This window comes from Coenobita brevimanus, chromosome 93, assembly GCF_032717465.1.
Source record: "Coenobita brevimanus isolate Jiangsu-jjx chromosome 93, ASM3271746v2, whole genome shotgun sequence".
NCBI lineage: Eukaryota > Metazoa > Arthropoda > Malacostraca > Decapoda > Coenobitidae > Coenobita > Coenobita brevimanus.
In genome coordinates, this window is record NC_137046.1 from 50,146,855 (window position 1) to 50,166,917 (window position 20,063).

Below are 20,063 nucleotides of genomic sequence, written 5' to 3' on the forward strand. Positions count from 1 at the left end.
ACCCTGTCATATGCTCTCTCCAAATCCATGAAGGCCATATACAATTTCTTTCCCTTCTCTAGAAGCTTTTCCACTAAAGATCTAAGAATGAATATCTGATCTACACAACCTCTTCCCTTCCTAAATCCTCCCTGTTCTTCTCCAACTGATTCCTCTGTTACTTTCCTAACTCTGTCAATAAGTATCCTACCATATACTTTTCCAATTACACTAAGAGGAAAAATGCCCCTATGATTACCACACACTTCTTTCTCCCCTTTCCCTTTGTACAAGGGAAAAATTATACCTGACTTCCAATCCTCCCAAACTCTACCTTCTTCCCAGGCCAATCTGCACATCGTCCACATCCTTCTACTACTATCTCTCCCCCATGCTTCAGCATTTCACCACACACTCCATCAATTCCTAGGGCTTTCCTCATTTTAACTTTCTTCATTGCTTCCACAACTTCCATCCTACTGATTTCTTCCTCTCTTATCACCTCCCTCCTTCTCCCAGCCATTCCCTGGCCACTTACACTCGCATTACTTTCATTCTCTATGTTCAACAATTCCATAACGTGTTCTCTCCATCTGCTCAGTTTTTCTCCCTTCTCCAGTAGTAATCTACCATTTTTATCTTTCACTCCCCTACTAACTTCATTGCCACCCTGTCAAACTCTCTTTACCTCCTTCCAGAACATATTCTTAAAGTCCCTCCACTTTACACTCAAATTCCTTCCAAACTCCTCATCCACTCTTCTTACTCTCTCTCATTAATCTTTTCACCTTTCTCTTCCTCTCTACATATAACTCTCTCTTCCGTCTCTCAACTTCTCCCACGCCCCTACTGCTCATCCATTCATTGTATGTTCTCTTCTTTTCTACCACAGCCTGTCTCACCTCTTCATTCCACCATGCTGTTCCTTGCACCCCTTTCGTCTTCTCTTTACCCCACACACCACCTCACATGTTGCACATATTTCTTCTATGAATATCGTGCATACACCTTCCACGTACCCAATCTGCTCCAATTAATATTTACCAATCGTTCCTCCACTTTTCTCTTACATTCTGCCTGTTTCTCATCCTCTTGTAACCTTTCCACTCTCCTTGCATCTACTCCTTCCTCCCGTCCTTCCCTTCTTCTATTTCTCCATTTTATTTGGACCTTAATTCTGACCACCACTTGGTGGTGGTCAGAGTGTCCACTCCCCCAACCTCTATATGCTCTTGCATCCATTACACACCTTCGCATCCTTTCGTCGACACACATATAATCAATAATTGCCTTCCTTTCATTCAGTTCACCACTCACCCTTCACATCACTCGCCATGTATACCTGTGGATCATTTTGTGCCTGAAGAGGGTACTGGCTATCACCAACCCCCTCCCGGCATATGTGTCCAATAAAGCACTGCCATTCTCATCTATCTCGGCAGGCACACCCCACTCACCAACTACTCCATCCATCTTCACATTCCCTACTTTACCATTCATATCACCAATCAAAAACACTCTCTCATTCCTTTCAGACTTTTCCATGCACACTTCCACATTTGTCCAGAACTCTTCCCTAACTCTGCTCGCACGATCTTGCGTTGGCGCATACACGCTCGCAATCGCCCACATTTGTAGTCCAACTTTCAATCTTACCCACACAATCCTTGGGCCAACTGATCCATACTCTCTTATGTTCTCCTTCCATCTGTTACTCACAACAATACACCCTCCTCCTTTTGCCCTCTCATTCTCACCTACTCCTCCACATATACCCCATCCAAACTCCCATTCTCTCCTCCCCATTTAGTTTCAGTTCAACCACATACATCCACTTTTGCACCCTCAAGCACCTGGACAATCTCTCGCTCTTTCACCTCATCATCTTCACCCCTTACGTTCCATGTCGCCACCTGTATCATGTCCTTTGTTCGGTCCTTAGTCGTCATCTTTTGGTTAGTCCTAGTCCGAGGCTTCTCGTTCATATTTTTAGTTAGTTGTCTGTCTGCAATGATTTGCAATCTTTTAACTAATGCAAGCCTTCCCATCGTTCCCTTTCAGATTCCAATGCATACAGTGCAATATTTCACAGTTCTGCTCTGTCTAGCCTTTTTTTTTTTTTTTTTTTTTTTTTTTTTTTTTTTTATATAAATAAATAAAGCAATCCATCATTTATTCAATGCTACATTATCCAACATGCATCATCATCATCATCCAACAAAGCAAAAAATCTGGCTGACTTAAAGCCACAGGCAAACTGAAAAAGACCCAGGATGAGGTCAAAGAATGTGACCTCAGTGATAAGGAATAGGAAGGCTGCCAGAAAATAAGCAGCATGGAAAGCCACCATTATGTGACCAAGACTGAAGCATGCAAGCATATTGGAACCCTTATAAACGATATGAACACAGCTGGACTAATGAGTCTCATAAATAGCCAACAATGTCATACGAAGAAATGGAAAAGGGTTGTGTTAACACTAACACAAATGTCAGATATGAATAAGACTTGAAACGGCTAAACAGAATACAGTATATCTATCTATCTATTGCCAGATGCCTTAATCCCATAAGGGGTGGCCACAAACAAATCGCCTCCATGTCACCCTGTTCCCCGCCATTTCACTGCCCTGCTCCCAGCTCACCCCCCCCTCTTTCATATACCTCTCCACTCCATCCCTCCAGCTGAACAAAATACTGCATATTAAGTATATCATCATCATCATCCAATCCTGCGGTGCCCCATGAAGAGTACAGGACCCCAGGGCTAGGCAACTTGGTCCTGACATTTAAGATGAGTATGATCTGCCTCGTTCATTCCTGGGTGGCATTACGTGAGCAATAAACCCCAACCATCCCTTCGATGTATAGTTTGAGTAATTTTAAGTGCAATTTTAAAGGTAATTTTCCTTTTTTAAAATGAAGACGTGATTAGAAAGATGTGTGTATTTCGTGATGATTACAAATCTAAAATGACCCTGTCCTGGGTCACCACCGATCACTCATTCTACTTCGTGCTACCGGAGTTTCATTACACCTTTGCTGCAACTTTAACCCCTTGACGGAGAGTAAAAAGGACAGTACACAATAAAACTACACAATAAAGCTTGATTTGATGTTCATATAGATTATAATACTGTGGCGGGGGTTCCGCCGGCATAGATCATGGGTCCAGGGCGAGATGGGGCTCGGGCCTGTGCTAGAGGGTACAGGGCATTGCGGTTCCCAGGCTGCCGCTTCCGCCCAATAGAGAGGGGCCCGAACCTGGGAGTAGCGTCCCAGGAGGCTGCCCTATCAGTGGGTGTATAATGGCGGGATAGTTGCAGTGCCAAGACGCGCTTGGAGGGTGTCCCTGCAGCTGTCCTGGCAGGGTGCCCCGAGGCCACTACCACAGCCACTGGTAAGCTGGTGGGCTAGGGGTCCCAGATCCATTGCCTGGACCTGGGATTGTGCGGTGAGTGGGACCTGTGCTGTGTCTGTCCCCATTTATTAATACTGAAGATGACAAAACAAAAAAGGTTTCAAAGCAAGCCTGAGGACAGTAAATCACCCATGGGGATGAGGGTGGGTTCATGGAATGTGGGAAGTTTGAGGGGAAGAGCAGGGGAAGTCGTTGAGGCATTCAGTAGGAGGTGGGTGGACGTGGCGTGTTTGCAGGAAGTCCGGTACAGGGGTGGATCAGCCAGAAAGATTGTTGGGAAGGACTGTTGCTATAAGTTGTTTTGGCAGGGGAGGACAGATGGATATGGAGGTGTTGGTGTGATGGTTGCGGAGAAATGGGTGGAATATGTTATGAATGTTTTGAGAGTAAGCGATAGGATATTGGTTGTGAAAATTCTGTTGGGAAGAAAGATAGCTGTGATTATATCGGCATATGCTCCACAGGCAGGATTGGATGAATCAGAGAAAGATAGATTTTGGGATGATTTAATACGTGTAGTGGGTGGTATGCGGGACGATGAGATAGTGATTTTGGGAGGGGACTTAAATGGTCATGTAGGTGAAGCAGCCCAAGGTTATGAAGGAGTGCATGGGGGATGTGCATATGGTCTAAGGAATGCAGAAGGGGAAAGGATACTCGAGTTTGGGGAGGCAACGGACATGATTGTGTGCAACACATATTTTAGGAAAAGAGACAGTAGGTTAATTACGTATGAGTCTGGGGGAAATAGCAGTCAGATAGATTATTTTCTGGTTAGGAGGGCCGATAGGAGGTTAGTGAGGGATGTTAAAGTTATAGGAAGTGAGGAGTGTGTGCAGCAGCACAAACTATTGATTTGTGATATGGTGCTTAAAGAACAAATGATGAAAAAGAGGACTTATGTACCTAGGAGGAAAATATGGAAGCTGAAAAACCAAGTAGTAAGGGATGCCTTCTATAGCGAGTTGAGGAGAGTGGTGGCTGAACAGGGAGCTGTAGACAGAGGCGTTAATGAACAGTACAGAGCCCTCAAGAACAATTTCTTGAGAGTTACTGATGTAACATGCGGCTGGACAAGAGGACCACCAAGACATAAAGTAACTTGGTGGTGGGATGAGGGTGTAGAAGCTGCAATTAAGGAGAAAAGAAGGCTTTTCCGGGAATGGAAGAAGGGTGGTAGCAAAGAGGAATATTTGGCTGCCAAGCGTAGGGCTAGGAGAGAGGTATACAGGGCAAAGTCTGAGTCACAGAGACAATTACTTGATAACCTAAATCATGGGGAAAGGAAAAATATATTTAGGGTGGCAGGTCAGGTGAAGAGGGATAATCGGGATATCATAGGTGAGCAGTGTGTGAAGAATGATGAAGGAAGGGTAGTGGTGAACAGTGAGGATATTAAAGATGCATGGAGAGAGCATTATAACCGGTTGTTGAATGAGGAGTTTGACTGGGACAGGGAAGGTTTGGAGCCAGCAGATCCAGTGTCTGGCCCTTGGCCTTTGATTGATACTGCTACTGTGAGTGAGGCAATAGGCAGGATGAGGGTGGGGAAGGCAGCAGGTGCGTCTGGGTTGACTGCCGAAATGTTGAAGGCCTCAGGCGATATAGGGGTGAGTTTAGTCACTGACCTGATAAATAGGATTATTTATGAGTGTGTTGTCCCAGATGATTGGCTGAAGAGTGTAATTGTAAATGTGTATAAAGGGAAGGGTGATGCCCTGGAAAGAGGGAATTATAGAGGTATAAAGCTTTTAGATCAGATAATGAAGGTAATGGAGAGAGTTTTAGAAGGTATGATTAGAGAAAGAGTGAATATTGATGAGATGCAGTTTGGGTTTATGCCAGGTAGGGGGACCACTGATGCCATATTCATTGTTCGACAGCTTCAGGAAAAATATATTGGTAGGAGAAGGGATCTTTATTTTGTTTTTGTTGATTTGGAAAAGGCCTTTGACAGAGTCCCTAGAGAGGTGGTGAAGTGGGCAATGAGAAAGCTTGGCTTGGAGGAGTGGCTGGTTAGGGTGGTTATGGCCATGTATGTGGGTGCTCACACCCAGGTGAGAGTGAATGGAGATTTGAGTGATGAGTTTTCCGTGAATGTTGGTGTGCATCAGGGGTCAGTCTTGAGTCCCATGTTGTTTATCATGGTACTTGAAGCCCTTTCACGTGACTTTAGAAACGGACTCCGTGGGAGTTGTTGTATGCTGATGATTTGGTGTTGATTGCAGAGAATGAAAGGGAGGCGGAGGAAAGGTTTAGGAAGTGGAGAGATGGTATGGGGCAAAAGGGTTTAAGGGTAAATGCAGATAAAACAAAAGTGATGATATCTAGGGTTGGTGGCGGTACTGTCAAAGACGAGGGAGAGTGGCCATGTGCAGTTTGCCACAAGGGCGTGGGAAGTAATTCCATCTTGTGCGGTGTGTGTGATAAATGGGTGCATAAGAGATGTAGTGGTATCAGAGGTAGACTGCGAGATAATGCTGATTTTATGTGTACGGCGTGCCGGGGTGAGCAGGTGGAGATCGTCAGACGTGAAAGAATTGAACTTGCTGGTGAATCTCTTGAGTGTGTAGAAGAGTTTTGTTATTTAGGAGACATGTTGTGTGCTGGAGGTGGGGCTGGAGCTAGCTCTGTGGCTAGGGTGAGAAGTGGTTGGAAGAAGTTCAGGGAGCTCTTGCCTCTCCTGACATTGAGGGGGCTCTCCCTACGTGCTAAGGGGTCTTTGTATGCAGCGTGTGTTAGGAGTGTAATGCTGTATGGCAGTGAGACCTGGGCAGTGAAGGAGGAAGACATTTGCCGGCTCAGACGTACAGACATGACAATGATTAGGTGGATGTGCAGTGCGTCCCTACGTCCAAGGCCTGGAGGGGCTGGGTTTACAATGGAAGAGTTGAGAGGTAGGATGGGACTGGAGTGTATTGGTGTTGTGATGAGGAGAGGTAGATTGAGGTGGTTTGGACATGTGGAGAGGATGGGGGATGATAGTTGGGTGAGGAAGGTGAGAAGTGTTAATATTGGGGGTGGGGTTATGAGGGGTAGACCGAGAAAGACATGGGACGAGGTCATTAAGTGTGACCTTAGGGTTAAGGGACTGAACAGGGAGGCTGCAATGGATCGTGCAGCATGGAGAGCCGCCATTAGGTGACCAAGGCCGACACATGCAAGCATGTTGGAGCCTTTAAAAACGAAAACGAAAACGAAGTCATTTATAGGGAACTGAATATTTTATCTGAGGTACCCACAAGGGTAAAGTTCACATACCCTGCCTTTTAATATAACCAGCACTTTCAATTTCCCTAAACAGATGGTTCTACTGCATATGATTAACACTCCACACTGACATGTTACTCTGTAAAGAGTAAAAATAGGGCAATAATAGTCCTTTGAAACAAACAGTTCAGGATGTTACCAAATTTTTAGTATTTATCACCTTCCTCTGTGAAGCAGTACAACAAAATAGCCAGGCTCTGTGCCCCTATACTGCTGATGGGGCATCAACGGACTAACTGATGGATTGATCGATGGATTGATGTTATTATAGACGGTAACAGCCAAGCCCTTATTATCCCCTATGAGGTGCAGGGACCTATGTTAGGCTTCTTTAGCTCAGAATATCAATGGTAGAACACCATACAAGACTGATCTAAACCCCTGATAACACAAGACAGAAAACCCTTCAGTCATATCCGGGAACTTCAAACCAATGCACATGTCAAGGTTGCCATTCTGAATGGTGGTTTGTGCCCACCAGATCACCAGGCACTGCATGAGTTGTAATATTCTCTGACATGAGCCAATAGTTACATTAGAAACAATATGACATGACAGTATACTCAGCACTGGCTGCAAGACAGTCTATAGAAATATACCATAAGCTGAGGAGGGACCCAGTCATTCATGTTTCACCAAGTAGCTTCTTCAGGAATGAGGAAACCTGCTTGGAGAAACACTGAACAAAACGAGTCCCTTCTCTGCACTTGGTGTTTTTCTACACTTAAAAAAAAAGGAAAAAGAAAAAAAATTATACCTTGGTGCTTCTGTGATAAAGTAGAGCAGTATAAAAAAATCAGAACTAAAAGCATTCACAGTTCATTAGTACAAAAAAATAAATTTCATTCTTACAGTATTCAAGTCATCCAAGCGAGTCTTCACACCCATGGCCATTTCTCGTCTGTCAGCTGGAGCCTCTGGGCAAGGGTACATGGTGGCACGAAAACCTTCACAAATTTTCTTCACCCTCATTTTCAAATGATCTCCTTGGAAGAAGATGATGAACACAGACTTGTACACTTGTTCACCCTGAAAACATGGCTGGCTGTATTATCATTTACATTCTCACAGATATCTCAGATTTGCCAATACAGTGCTTCACACTTGAAAAAGAAAGAACTACCCAAGTTTACACAATCAGTGCTTAAATATTCATAGCGACTGGAGCTGCTCATCATTAGCATCTAACTTAAATTCCCATGCCAATGGGACATTTAAGATGTAAAAGAGTGAAATGGAAACAAAATACGATAGAAACCATCAAGTGTCCTAAAAAAAGCAACATACATCTGTTCATTCAACACTCAGTCCTCAAAGTTTTTTACTCCATCAAAGTTTTTTACTCCATCTCTCATATCACCCGTGAGATACCGGTAGTAATTCTGTCAACCATTGCTGATAATGTGACACTACAGTATGCTATATTTCATAAGCACTTCATTCAGCTCAACCACTTTTCATAAATTTTCACTTAATTTCCAACCCTTTCTTTCTCATACACAAAGTAACAGTATCACATCACCTGCTCAGCCTGCTGCACCGTCTACACTCAGTTCTATATACAAATACATAGTGCCTTGTTTTCTTTCTTTCCCTTTTTTTTTTCCATTCTTCCCATAGCCATATTCTATTGATGTGACCCAACCATTCACACATTATTCAGCCCTCTCATTAACTGGGTTTTTTGTTACATAATTTGAGTACATTACTATTTATTATCGGCACTGATGAGGAGCCTACATGTGGTGGCACTGTGCAACCTGGATTAAGCAGCTGCAGAATCCAGCCAGAAGCCAAACCTTCTCATACTTTCCTGCATCTTGCCATGGTCCGACCCTGGTGAAGGACTGTCTACCACAAGGGGATACCAGATCCCTAAATGGTGTATGTATTGTACTGTACCTGTAGGGGGCCCCACAGAGGGAGCTGTCAGCCTGTGCTCAACGGGTCTGCTCAGCCAGACAGATCGGGGTTGAGCAACAACAATTATTTATTATCTACACTATTTGAATCTATAAAACCCAACTACACAACACTTACACATATTATGTTATCACCAAATATTTTTGCCTTTTACAACCCTATCATATTCATTTCTTCAGACCTCAAAAGGTCAAATATCTTGCAGCCCTTCTTAACACGTACCAGGATAGGGACTAGATCTACGTCCCCCTCTAAAACACCAGAGCATAGATCTATGCCCTGCAACACTGAGAAGTCATTGCAAGCAACCAAAGTAAAATGGAAGGTAATAACGTATCTCGCTAACTTCAAACGTTTCTCCGCTATGCTTACAACACTGATTTAGGAGCGCGGGAGGCAAGTGACAATTTTCACAGGCTCACAGCTGCTCTGCTCTCTCAGTAACCTCGAAGATTTCATAGGTTGAGCGGCACCAACTTGACTCGATTCAACCAACTCTCTGGCTTTGGTGATTATTTTTATTAGTGCCAGGGATCTTATATTGATGTATTAAGCTCATTTTGCCAGAAAAAAAAAAAAAATTGTCTGGCATAGAGGGGTATCAGTTGTTTTTTTTTGCTATCTATCTATCTATCTATAGCCCGATGCCCTAATCCCGCAAAGGGTGGCCGCAGACAAAACGCCTCCAAGTCACTCTGTTACCCACCATTTGACTCCCCTCCCCCCAACTCACCCCCCCCTCCCTCATATACCTCTCAACTCCATCCCTCCACCTCATCCTCGGTCTACCCCTCCCTCTCCCTCCCTCCACCTCACCTACATACACCCTCTTAGTCAGTCTTTCATTCTCCATCCTCTCCACATGTCCAAACCACCTCAGTGTATTTCTCCTAATCTTTTCAACCACATCCACATCTACCCCACAACGTTCCTTCACTTCTTCATTCGTCAACCTGTCCCTCCACGTCACTCCACATGCTCCTCTCAAGTAACTCATTTCCACTGCTCTCACTCTTGACTTGTTCCCTTCTTGCAAGGTCCACGCCTCGCTTCCATACGTCAGGGTAGGGATCACAGTACGGTTTTATACTGTACTTTATCCACCAAACGACAGAGCAAATATTTAATCTATGCATCCAAAATCAGTCTGACAATAATCTAGCTCCTCATTCACCAGATAGTCTAAAAAACTATCAATATTCTTCACAACATATTACATTATAAACAATTATCCTCCCACACTGGCTAATGCATTCTATTACCTGTAGTTTCCGGACAGCATACAACAGTGCTAACAACTGGCTTTTTATTCAGCAAGGTACTGCTCATTGGTATCAAGACAATAAATGTTTTTCTTTACAGCAGCAAGTGTCAAACAACTTACGGTGGCAGGATCCTCAAGAGGTTCTGGTATTTCAGCCTGGCGGAGGAAGACATTACCGCGACAGGCTCGCCATAACATCCGTTCAAATGCAGGGATTTTTTCTCGGAGTATGACTCCAGCCACAAATCTAAGTGAATCATAATGAATATGCATTACTGTAAGCACATTCTTGCAAAACAGGACTCAGGTACAGTATTCCCAACTAAAATAGATAATTTCTAATAATATGATAATTACCTACTGAACATAGCATTCACTTTTAAAAGAAAACACTTCTGAGTAAAATATGAATATCCATACAGAAATTCATGCAGAAGGAAATTGGTGCCAATAAACAGGACAACAATATATTACAAGAATGTAGTTATTGAATAATACAGTACTGTATGTAAATTCTGTCAGGATAATCATGTTATTATTAACTCTTTCACTGCTTACACTTGGATAATGGACCTGCAGCAAACTAAATAAAAGTATAAACAAATAAAATATTCTAAACTGTGGTTTAGAAGGTTAAGCAGCTCTAATCAGATTGAGCCATGCACAGCTTTACATCCAAGGGGTACTGCTTGCACAAAGTCACTCAGGGGACACGTGAGGATGGTCACCCTCACCTTAAATGTTGTAACTGAGTAGCCTAGCCCAAGACTTCTACAACCCTGATGGACTAAGGGAGGAGGGGAAGGGACTGGATAATTTGTGGTAAATCTTTACGGTATTCTTGTATCATGCAAAAATGATGGCTTAGATTAGCAATTTTAAGAAATATCACAGAAGAAGCCTTCAGGCTGATCAAAGATTATGCCTAGGAGGGAAAAAAAATTACTGAACTAACAAAAACTAAAATGTCCGGATTTCATTTCATTTCGTTTTTGAAGGCTCCAAGATGCTTGCATGCGTCGGCCTCAGTCACCTAATGGCGGCTCTCCATGCTGCTTTGATCTCTAGCAGCTTCCCTATTCAGTCCCTTGTCCTTGAGGTCACACTCAATGACCTCATCCCAGGTCTTTTTCAGTCTACCTCTTGCAACCCTACCCCTAACATTAACACTCCTGAAAATACAGTATTCCCACTCATTCCGATTCACCACAGTACGGAGAATATGCTATAGAAATCACTCGAAATCTAAACCTCCACAACTAGTGAGCTTAATACTATTTACTGCACTTCAACACACATGATCAAAAAAGCATCAATGCAGAGTGAAACAAAATTGAACCACTAATGATAGATATTGTGCTGAAAAAACCTGGTGCTTTTCTTCTTGTTGTAACCCTGTTTTCATGAGGATGCCTCATATTGCTTAAGAGCGGCATTTTCTTGTCTTATGCATAATAAGTATTGTTAATAAACACACAAAGATGCTGTAGTCATCTCTGTGAAAGGTGATAACAGCTCCAAACATCGCCTTAGAAACTTTCAGTGAATGACATAGCCATAACATTACTATCTGACAATGGCCACGATAGGTAGCACCACACTGTTACATGTTCCAAGAACAGATTCAATCACATGACAAATACTGTATCAACACATTCATAGTACAATGGCAACTTGGCAGAAGAGGAGAACATTGTTTAATTTGGAAATGATATGTGCAACATTACATAACATTTCTTTGCTTAAAATCATCTGATGGCATTAAAAAAAAAAAAAAAAAAAAAAAAAAAAAAAAAAGTCATCCCAGGAATAGAATTTGTTCTGTTCAGATTCTCTTGGTCTGAGTATTCTACCCTAGGCACCCTGAAATTGTTTGGCAGTTCTGTAAATTAAAAACTTCATAATGAAGGTGTTGGTATACTGTATACAGTATAAAAAACATCAAAATCATCATCATCATCATCATCAATCCCATTTTGCCACATAATATCAACAATTCACAGAGACTGCACTCTGTTCTTCATGATCGTGCTTTCCTTACAAATGAACATACTCCCAAATGGCAACTTCTCTTTGAAACTGATGCAGTTATATCACAATGAGTGAGAATGTCACATATCAGGCAGTCTATACAAAGTTATTTTAATTCATCTTGCCTTAATAATAACATACAAGATTGGATGATAATGATGATGACAATAAATAATTTGGTGTTTACTGATTATATACATATATTTTTTTATGTAACAGCAACGGTGTTGCAAATTTTGCCACATAAGTATTCATATCAACCCTTTTTAAGTGTTACAGGCAGCAGTTCCTGAACAGTACAGGGAATCATCACACCCATTCAGGACAATACTTTTTTGATCAAGTGTAGAATAACATAGTTCATGGGTAAAAAGGAAAAAAAATAAATAAATAAATAATCAAACATTTTCTACTCACAATCTCTACAACTGAAACACTACTTACTAAATTTGTGAAAGTTTAGAGAAAGAGAAAGAGGGAAAAAATAGAGATGTACTGTACCGTACAAATCTGAAAAACTGCTACAATATCACCAGCATACTAACAAGAGCAAACCTCATCAAGCATAGTTTCCCTAATCCTGCTACAAAGCTGATATATCTTACTGCACTTAACAGCACTGTAAATCAAACTGGACTCATGTCCAGTATACATGTAACATACATGTACACAGTACTGTATTATGAAAAATACTGTACACAACAAAGTAAAACCATAATATAGTAAATAAGATACATACCCAAGCTGAATGGGGCCTTTTGAGTCTTCTGGGAGAAGATTCTGAGTAAGGCTTGTCTGACCACCAGACTCCAGTGACCCCTCACGCTGGACATTCAACATTAGCATTATGGGCAGTTAAAGAGATGGGTGGGGCCACCAGAGTCCACATTGTCCGACAAGGGTAGAGTGAGGGGAAGGGGGGAAAAATGTTGCATTACTTGTGGAATTTATCTTCACTATTACCAAAACAATTCATGGGCTTTTTACAAATCACTGATACAGTATAAAACAACTGTGCAAACTTGTCCTGTTTAATAAAGCCTGTACAGCATAAACAGTAGATTAGTTCCTTGATAAATATGCACTTTCTTTTGATAATACAGTACACAAAATACAAAAAAGAACAAAAAATTCCATAAAAAATTGAGACACTGCTTCATTGAAGTTTCAGAAGATGCTACAGTTGATTTTCAAAAGACTGCTGCTGATCAGTGAGCAGAGAATATGGCTGTAGTGCAAATTCAAAGACTATTTTAAGTAATACAGTATTTATGAGCAATACACAATTAACAAACATACCCTATGATACAATGCATTCCAGTGCTGTTGTAAAGTAGACTTTGATTGCTATAATATCAATTACAGTACAAATGAAGAAAAAAAAATACAGCATTAACTTCATAAACCTACTTCATACAGTAACCGAGCCAACTTACAATTGCAAAACCTTCACTAAAACACAGATGTGAATGAAAGAATAACTGACATATGTAAATGCTGGGAAGGTGTAAAAGAGTAGAGTGACTCAGCACAGTATGCAACAAAATGCACCTCTGTGGACAAGGAGAATGGAGAAAAATAAAAGATGTTTCACAGTACCTTGAAATAAGCATGACTATAAAAATGATTAAGTGATATTACCAGATTCAAGTTATTTAACCCCTTTAGACCGAAGGGATCACTGAATGAAATCATGTCATTAATCTATATATATGAAAAAAAAACAAAAATGATATGCTGAAGGGGTTGATGGAAATTGATTCTAAGCCCCTTCCATCTAAGAGGTCTCTCTAATGGTGAATTTAATCGTCCTGGTGTTCGTCAGAATATAACAAAGGTGTTCTCAGCTTGAGGAGGTTAAGGGTGGAGCTAACCAAAAATGTGTATCTCAAGTGAATTTGTTCCATGCCCCACTGTGATCAATACCTACTGTTCTTGAGCAGAATTTTAAGAACAACATACAGTAAAAACGATGTCTGTTAACCCTTGAACCTCCAGGATGACTTGTCATTTATACTTTCACACCAAATTCCACTTACCAATAGAAACCCTACTCAGGTATGAGTGTTATGAAAATACCTTAGTTCAACTTTATACCTTAAGGAATAGATAAAACCTATTTTACTCTGGCTAACATCAGACAGTTTTACTCAGCACCAAAACACCTTGTGCCCTGAGAATTAACCTTATGAGGGTAGGGATGCCTTATTTATTTTGGTCCCACAACCTCCAGATTTTTTTTAAGCTCAGGTTGGACTGTTGAACAGAAGGGGTTAGCTACTGTACAGCATTCATAAATCTCATCCAATATTAGAGGCCTTTCCTAATTTTCATAACACTGCCCAGTAGCAGGAAGAATATACTGAAAGGGACATCACCTAATTTCATGGGGTTAAAAGGGGTAGCTATGTTAGTAACAGCTGACCCTAAATAACAAAACTGCCAAAACTTTGATATAGTGGCAATAAAGTGAAGCCCACAAGCAAGTAGTAAGTGGAGTGATTCAAGGAAGAAAAGTGACCAGTGCTATGAAGGTCTTGATACAAAACAAACAACTGAATTTAGCAGCTGTAAGAGGACTGTATGAGGATGTGTTAATACAATACTGTATATAGGTATCAGGCACTAGTATGGCAATGGAACAAGTCTGCAAAATGAATAATGACAGCAGTGGAACTGTGTTAAGGAATGAATTTAGTTTGTAAAGGATTGGTAAGATAACAAAGTTTGATTCACACACAAAAAAAAGTATGGAAGTCAAGCACTAGTATGGCAATGGCACAAGTCTGAAAAGTGAATATTGACAGCAGTGGAGCTGTAAGGAAAAAATTTAGTTTGTAAAGGATTAACTGGATAATAAATTCTCATTCACAAAACATGTATGAAAGTCTATTAATCAAAAGGTGAACAGGTGGACAACACTGCAATCAAATGGTATAATCACATGGAATGGGTATGAGTACTGTAGTGGTAAAAAGGTTATAAAAGGATGAGCCTGCGGATAGAAGGAAGCAAGGTCAAGAAGATGGCTTTGTATGGTAAACAACTATGTGTGAAAGAAAGATACAGCTGAGCAAGTGAAAGAATTGATGATGTACAGAAACGAATCAATGAGACGTGTATGGAGATGCACCTGACAAGGGTTGCAATAATTTTAATTTTGGCTTGAGAGTCATCAGAATGGTCTCCATCTCAGGCCAGCAAGAACAGTTAAATGAATGAAGCATACCATGGAAGGCAAATGCTTGCAAGATATGCCCATGAATTTAGACATGAATTACAAGTGAATGAACGTACTGTATGGCTCATTCTAAGAGTAGCCACTTCAGTTGACTTTCTCTTCAGTTTCTGAATCCTTCACACCTCATTAATTACTGTGGTCACAAAGACTAATGATGATGAGGATGACGATGATGAAAGTAATGAAGACAATGCTGCTGCTGCTGATGCTGATGCTGCCGCTGATGATGATGATGATGGTGACAATGACAATGAAGAAGAAGAAGAAGACGATGACGATGACGATGACGATGATGATGATGATGATGATGATGATGTTGATGATGATGATGATGATGATGATGAAGGTATACGTGAGTACTACATGAAAGGAGAAACGATCATGTATAAGTAAACAAAACAGCAATACTAAACTATGTTAGGTGTTGTAGAAGTTTCAAATGAAGAGATTGAATGTATGTAAGCTAATTTCTGTGCTGAATATTAATGTACTGTTACTGAACGGAGTGGAAAAAGCATGTCAAAAAAAAAAAAAAAAAAAAAAAAAATTATAAAACCCCTTCATCCTAAGGACATCAGTCATGAATATACTCCTTAGTTAAATAAATAACATATCCTGTGGCTGAAGGGCTTGAAATGGTTTTTACCCCTTCAGCCCTTCAGCATCTTTTGCAAGATGAACAAAAATGTTTGGTATTAGTCACAACACAATAAAGTCCTTGGGTTGATGGTGCTACCATTTTGAATGTCTATACCTTTCCTATAGGTATTATGTGTCTACAGTAGTCCCCTGCCACAGTATTTGTGTGTATAAAACTACTGTTCACTTTGGACAAGTTGATTCTAATATCTGTTGAAGCTCTGCAGCACTCCCTGGGGTACTACAACAGGTTTTCACGCAATCACTTTAAAATTACAGCTGTAGGAGCCTTTATAGAGAGATTTTAAAGTAAATATTCACATAAATTCACAATTCACAGGTGTTCGTCTTCCCTAACCCGTGAATACTGGGGGAACAGTGTGCTGCAGTTCTGTTGGCCTCTATCTACACAATCAGTATGTTCAAGACCTGAAGTTAACAAAGATTTTAGAAATTATAAATCAAAACTCAATCATGTCAAAACACAGTACAGCAAAACATTCGATACCTTTAAAAAATACATCACAGAACATCAAGCATTTGCTGCCCACCTATCAAAAGCACATTGTCTGCAATAAACACATAACAACAGTATTTCACTGCATTCTTATAGTGTAACTGTATCCTTCCAACAGATTGCAATACAAACATAAAACTCATGGTTAACAATCTTCAAACTCTTTTAAACTTTTCTCTTCATTTGTCTCTGTAGAGTTCAGTGCCTAAAGCTACAATTGCAAAACCAAGCCTGTGTAAAGCCTCAGGTACTGTAATTCGCCCAGTAAAGATGATGAAATTCAACGAGAACATCGGTGAGGCACTTACTACGTGTGGACCTTTACCAGGTCAGATGACATGGAGCTCCACACAGGCCTCCCTAATCCACACTCAGCATTATTCAGCTATTTATTAGTGCTTTCATTCTTCCAAGCCTCTCTTGTTCTGACCACCTGCTTCCTCTTCCTTGTTATGGTGCACTTCATGGTGCCAGGAGCTGCATCTGCTCTTCATGCTAGTCAAATGGAAAGCTGGGCTTTCCTAAATCCTTTTGGCATTACATGTGTTTCTGTTTTAGTCTGGGTTTCACTTTGTGTGGTCTGTAAATCTGAACTCTCTCCTTGCAGTGCAGTTTCCCATGGCTCACTTGTTTTTCCCTCCTTTTCTTTTGTTTGCTCTCCCCTTCTGGGAACCTCTCTCTTCCTTTTCACATTCTGTCCCCCTTTTCCAGCCCTTCTTGTGTTCATTTTGCCTGCTTTTAAGCTTGGGGAGCTTTGCACTTCTGTGCAAACACCTTTTCTTCCACCCAGCAATGAACAGGCAACAACAGTCATGTACCAGCAGGTGTTTTGGCAGTCATTATTCTGTCTCGGCTTGCCTTCTCCCCATTAGGTCCGGTGGGTTACAAAAGCTGCCCTCAGATCTAACTAGGGCTACAATCCAGATCAGGTTAACTTTGGCAGAAGGTGGGTCAATCAACAGATATTCCCTTGTTTAAGGGCACATCTCATCTGGCTGTTCATGGCAACTTCAGCCTCTCCTTTACTCCCCGAGGTGCATCATACCAAGAAGGTGGCAAGACCTACTATAGGACTTCCCCTTTTACAAACATATCATATTGTGCTGTCTCTGGTGCCTCCAGATGACTTCATCTAAACTCTCTGCAGTCTTCCTACCCCCCTTTGCAATCGCATAACCTCGTATGCTACATCTCCCCCTAATTCTCCATTACGGAACTCCTTTCTCATCATATGTTGCCTCATGATGTGAAATATCTGACTCTTTCAGGGCATGTATCATTCTGCCATCTATGATGGCCTCAGCTGCTATCCCCTTGACCACAGCTAAATAACTCAACTAGAAGGTGTCACATCTTTATAGTTATGAGAATTTCTTCTCATCTCCAGTCGCTGTGAAGCATGACGTTATGCTCTGCCTCAAGTTGCCACAAAATATATGCAGTAACCAACACTGCATGGAATTCAGCATTCAAAACTTGCCAGTGAAGGTGAGTTGTATTTATAAGAGCAGTCAGGAAAATGGACTACAAGAAAGTGGACTACAAATCTTGTACCCTTAGGTGTCTTAGAACCATCAGTGTAAACCTGTACAGCAAAGAATGTGCTTGCAAGTTGGCATATAAGGATAAATGGAGAACACCAGCACAGGAGGCGGAAACCATCCAAGGCAAAGTGGTAGAACCAAACCATTGGACATCACAAAAGCCAGGGGGAGGAAAAGCAGCCAGGAAAAACAAATGAACAAGAGGAGGATAAGGAGAACTTAAGCAAGGTTGGAAGAAAAAGTAATCTGTACCGAAGAGAGGCAAGCAAAGGACTGACTGACCTGGAAACTGATTAAGCCATTAAATTAGTACATGGATAAAAGTGCCTGGCAATGAAACAGCAAGGATTCCTCACGCAACACAGGCTTTCAGCAGGAAAAGATTTAAAGATGCCAAGAGCTAATCAGAGACCAAGGTAATGGATAGAATCTAGCCAATGCAAAATTTAGCAGAAGATTAACACAGAGAGCCATAAATCTTACTTTGAAAACATTAATTTTATGAAGCGGGATTAGGATCTACAGTATCACCCTAAGCCACAAGTGATAAGGTCTGGAGGTGGTGGTGTTGTGAAGCAGCAGCCCTCAAAATAGAAATGTGAGCATTACATACCACCCACCAGTCAAACACAGCAACCATGAATGCAGACAAAGTTTGAAAAGGGAGAGGCGTACCACAATGAACAAGAGATGGCTGACGGATATGACTTTGATAAGTAATGGCAACTACACAAAACTTGGATGCAAAAAGCTAGAAGCCATGAGCAATCAACCAACTCTAAGCCTTGACAATTATGAACTGCATAAGGCACTGAAGAGCACTCATAATCACAACTAACAGCCTAGATCACAAAATTGTCAACTCAAAAGGATGAAGATACACCTCAAGGAAAACAAGAGACACTCCCAGTGATAACAATGCAGAAAAGCATGGTACTAAAAACACAATCCTGTGGTACTCCTTGAAACTGTTGAAGACACCTCATAAACACGGACATCATTTCTACAGAAAACCTATTCAGGCAAGACCTCCAGACTTTACCAATCTCTCTTTTACACTCTAAGTGTCAACTACTTATGACAGCAGATCTCATTCATCCCCAGAAGAGTGACTTTATCCTCCTTTTTGTCTTTCGCATTAGGCTACCCAAGTTCTCCATGTAACTTAGTCATTTTACTCTGATGTTACCTGTATGACTCAGAGCACTGCGAAATAAAATGGCTGACTTTTACAACCAACTTTTTGATCTTCCTCCTCTTGAATAAGAGACCCAGGGACTTCTTCCTGGGAGGGCTGTTTCAATCCATACAGGTCACTTTTCTCACTTTCGATGGTATCTTCTACCCTCTCTTGTACAGTACAAGGTTGCCTATGACTTTTGACTCAGCTGAGTGGAAATCACTTCTTTCTTGTACTGTTCTGGGTTTCCTATAATGAATAAGACTATATTTTGAGAACAGTGAATAAAAGTCCATTACTGTATATTCCCATTTTCACTTATGATTTTTCCTTTTCAAGTCCATAAACTTTCAACAGGTCAAATCTGTACTGATGTTTATGATTTCCATCCTTACAGACTTGTGTAACCTGTAGATGACACACTGACTTATGATTCACAGATGCTGCAGTCTTTCTCAGTCAGTCAAAATTGGCAATCACACAAGGAGACCATAGGTAACACTGTTATTAGGAAAGATATATACCGCGTGTGTGTGTGTGTGTGTGTGTGTGTGTGTGTGTGTGTGTGTGTATATATAATATATATATATATATATATATATATATATATATATATATATATATATATATATATTCTCAGGCTGGGTTATCATGAACCCCTCCATCAGGCAGTGTTCACTGCTTTAGGCACTACACCCTGAAGACAGCAGATATTGGAATAAATTCTCTATCTGCTGCCTCAAAGGGTGCAGTGTCATATTACAGCCCTCTCAGATTTTGCCTCCATTCCCTCCTTCACAGTTTCTCTGTTTTCCCTCTCATCCTCTTTTTCATTGGTACTGGAAATGAAAACACTAATTAACAGCTGACTAGTGCTAGGTATGCACTATGGAGGCCTCTGTGGAACTCCGTATCATCTGACCAAGAGAAGATCCACTGATGGAGCTAAAGGCCCGACCAGTGTCCACTTTATCTAGTGAAATACACTACTGTATCCAAGGCCTTAATAAAGCTTTGTACTGGACATGCAGTTTCAAGAATTAAATCCCTTGAGT

At 41.1% G+C, this 20,063-nt stretch overlaps 1 protein-coding gene across 1 annotated transcript in view; it reads right to left on the reverse strand.

Moving 5' to 3' along the window:
- The window catches only part of LOC145412588 (V-type proton ATPase 116 kDa subunit a 1-like), a 105,044-nt gene that overhangs the window by 34,540 nt on the left and 50,441 nt on the right, over nt 1–20,063 (reverse strand). Inside the window, exons 5-7 of the mRNA XM_080282495.1 lie at nt 12,627–12,712; nt 9,977–10,103; nt 7,522–7,698 (exon numbers count right to left, since the gene is read on the reverse strand). Coding sequence (XP_080138621.1) covers nt 7,522–7,698; nt 9,977–10,103; nt 12,627–12,712 — 390 coding nt within the window. The remainder of the gene's footprint in view (nt 1–7,521; nt 7,699–9,976; nt 10,104–12,626; nt 12,713–20,063) is intronic.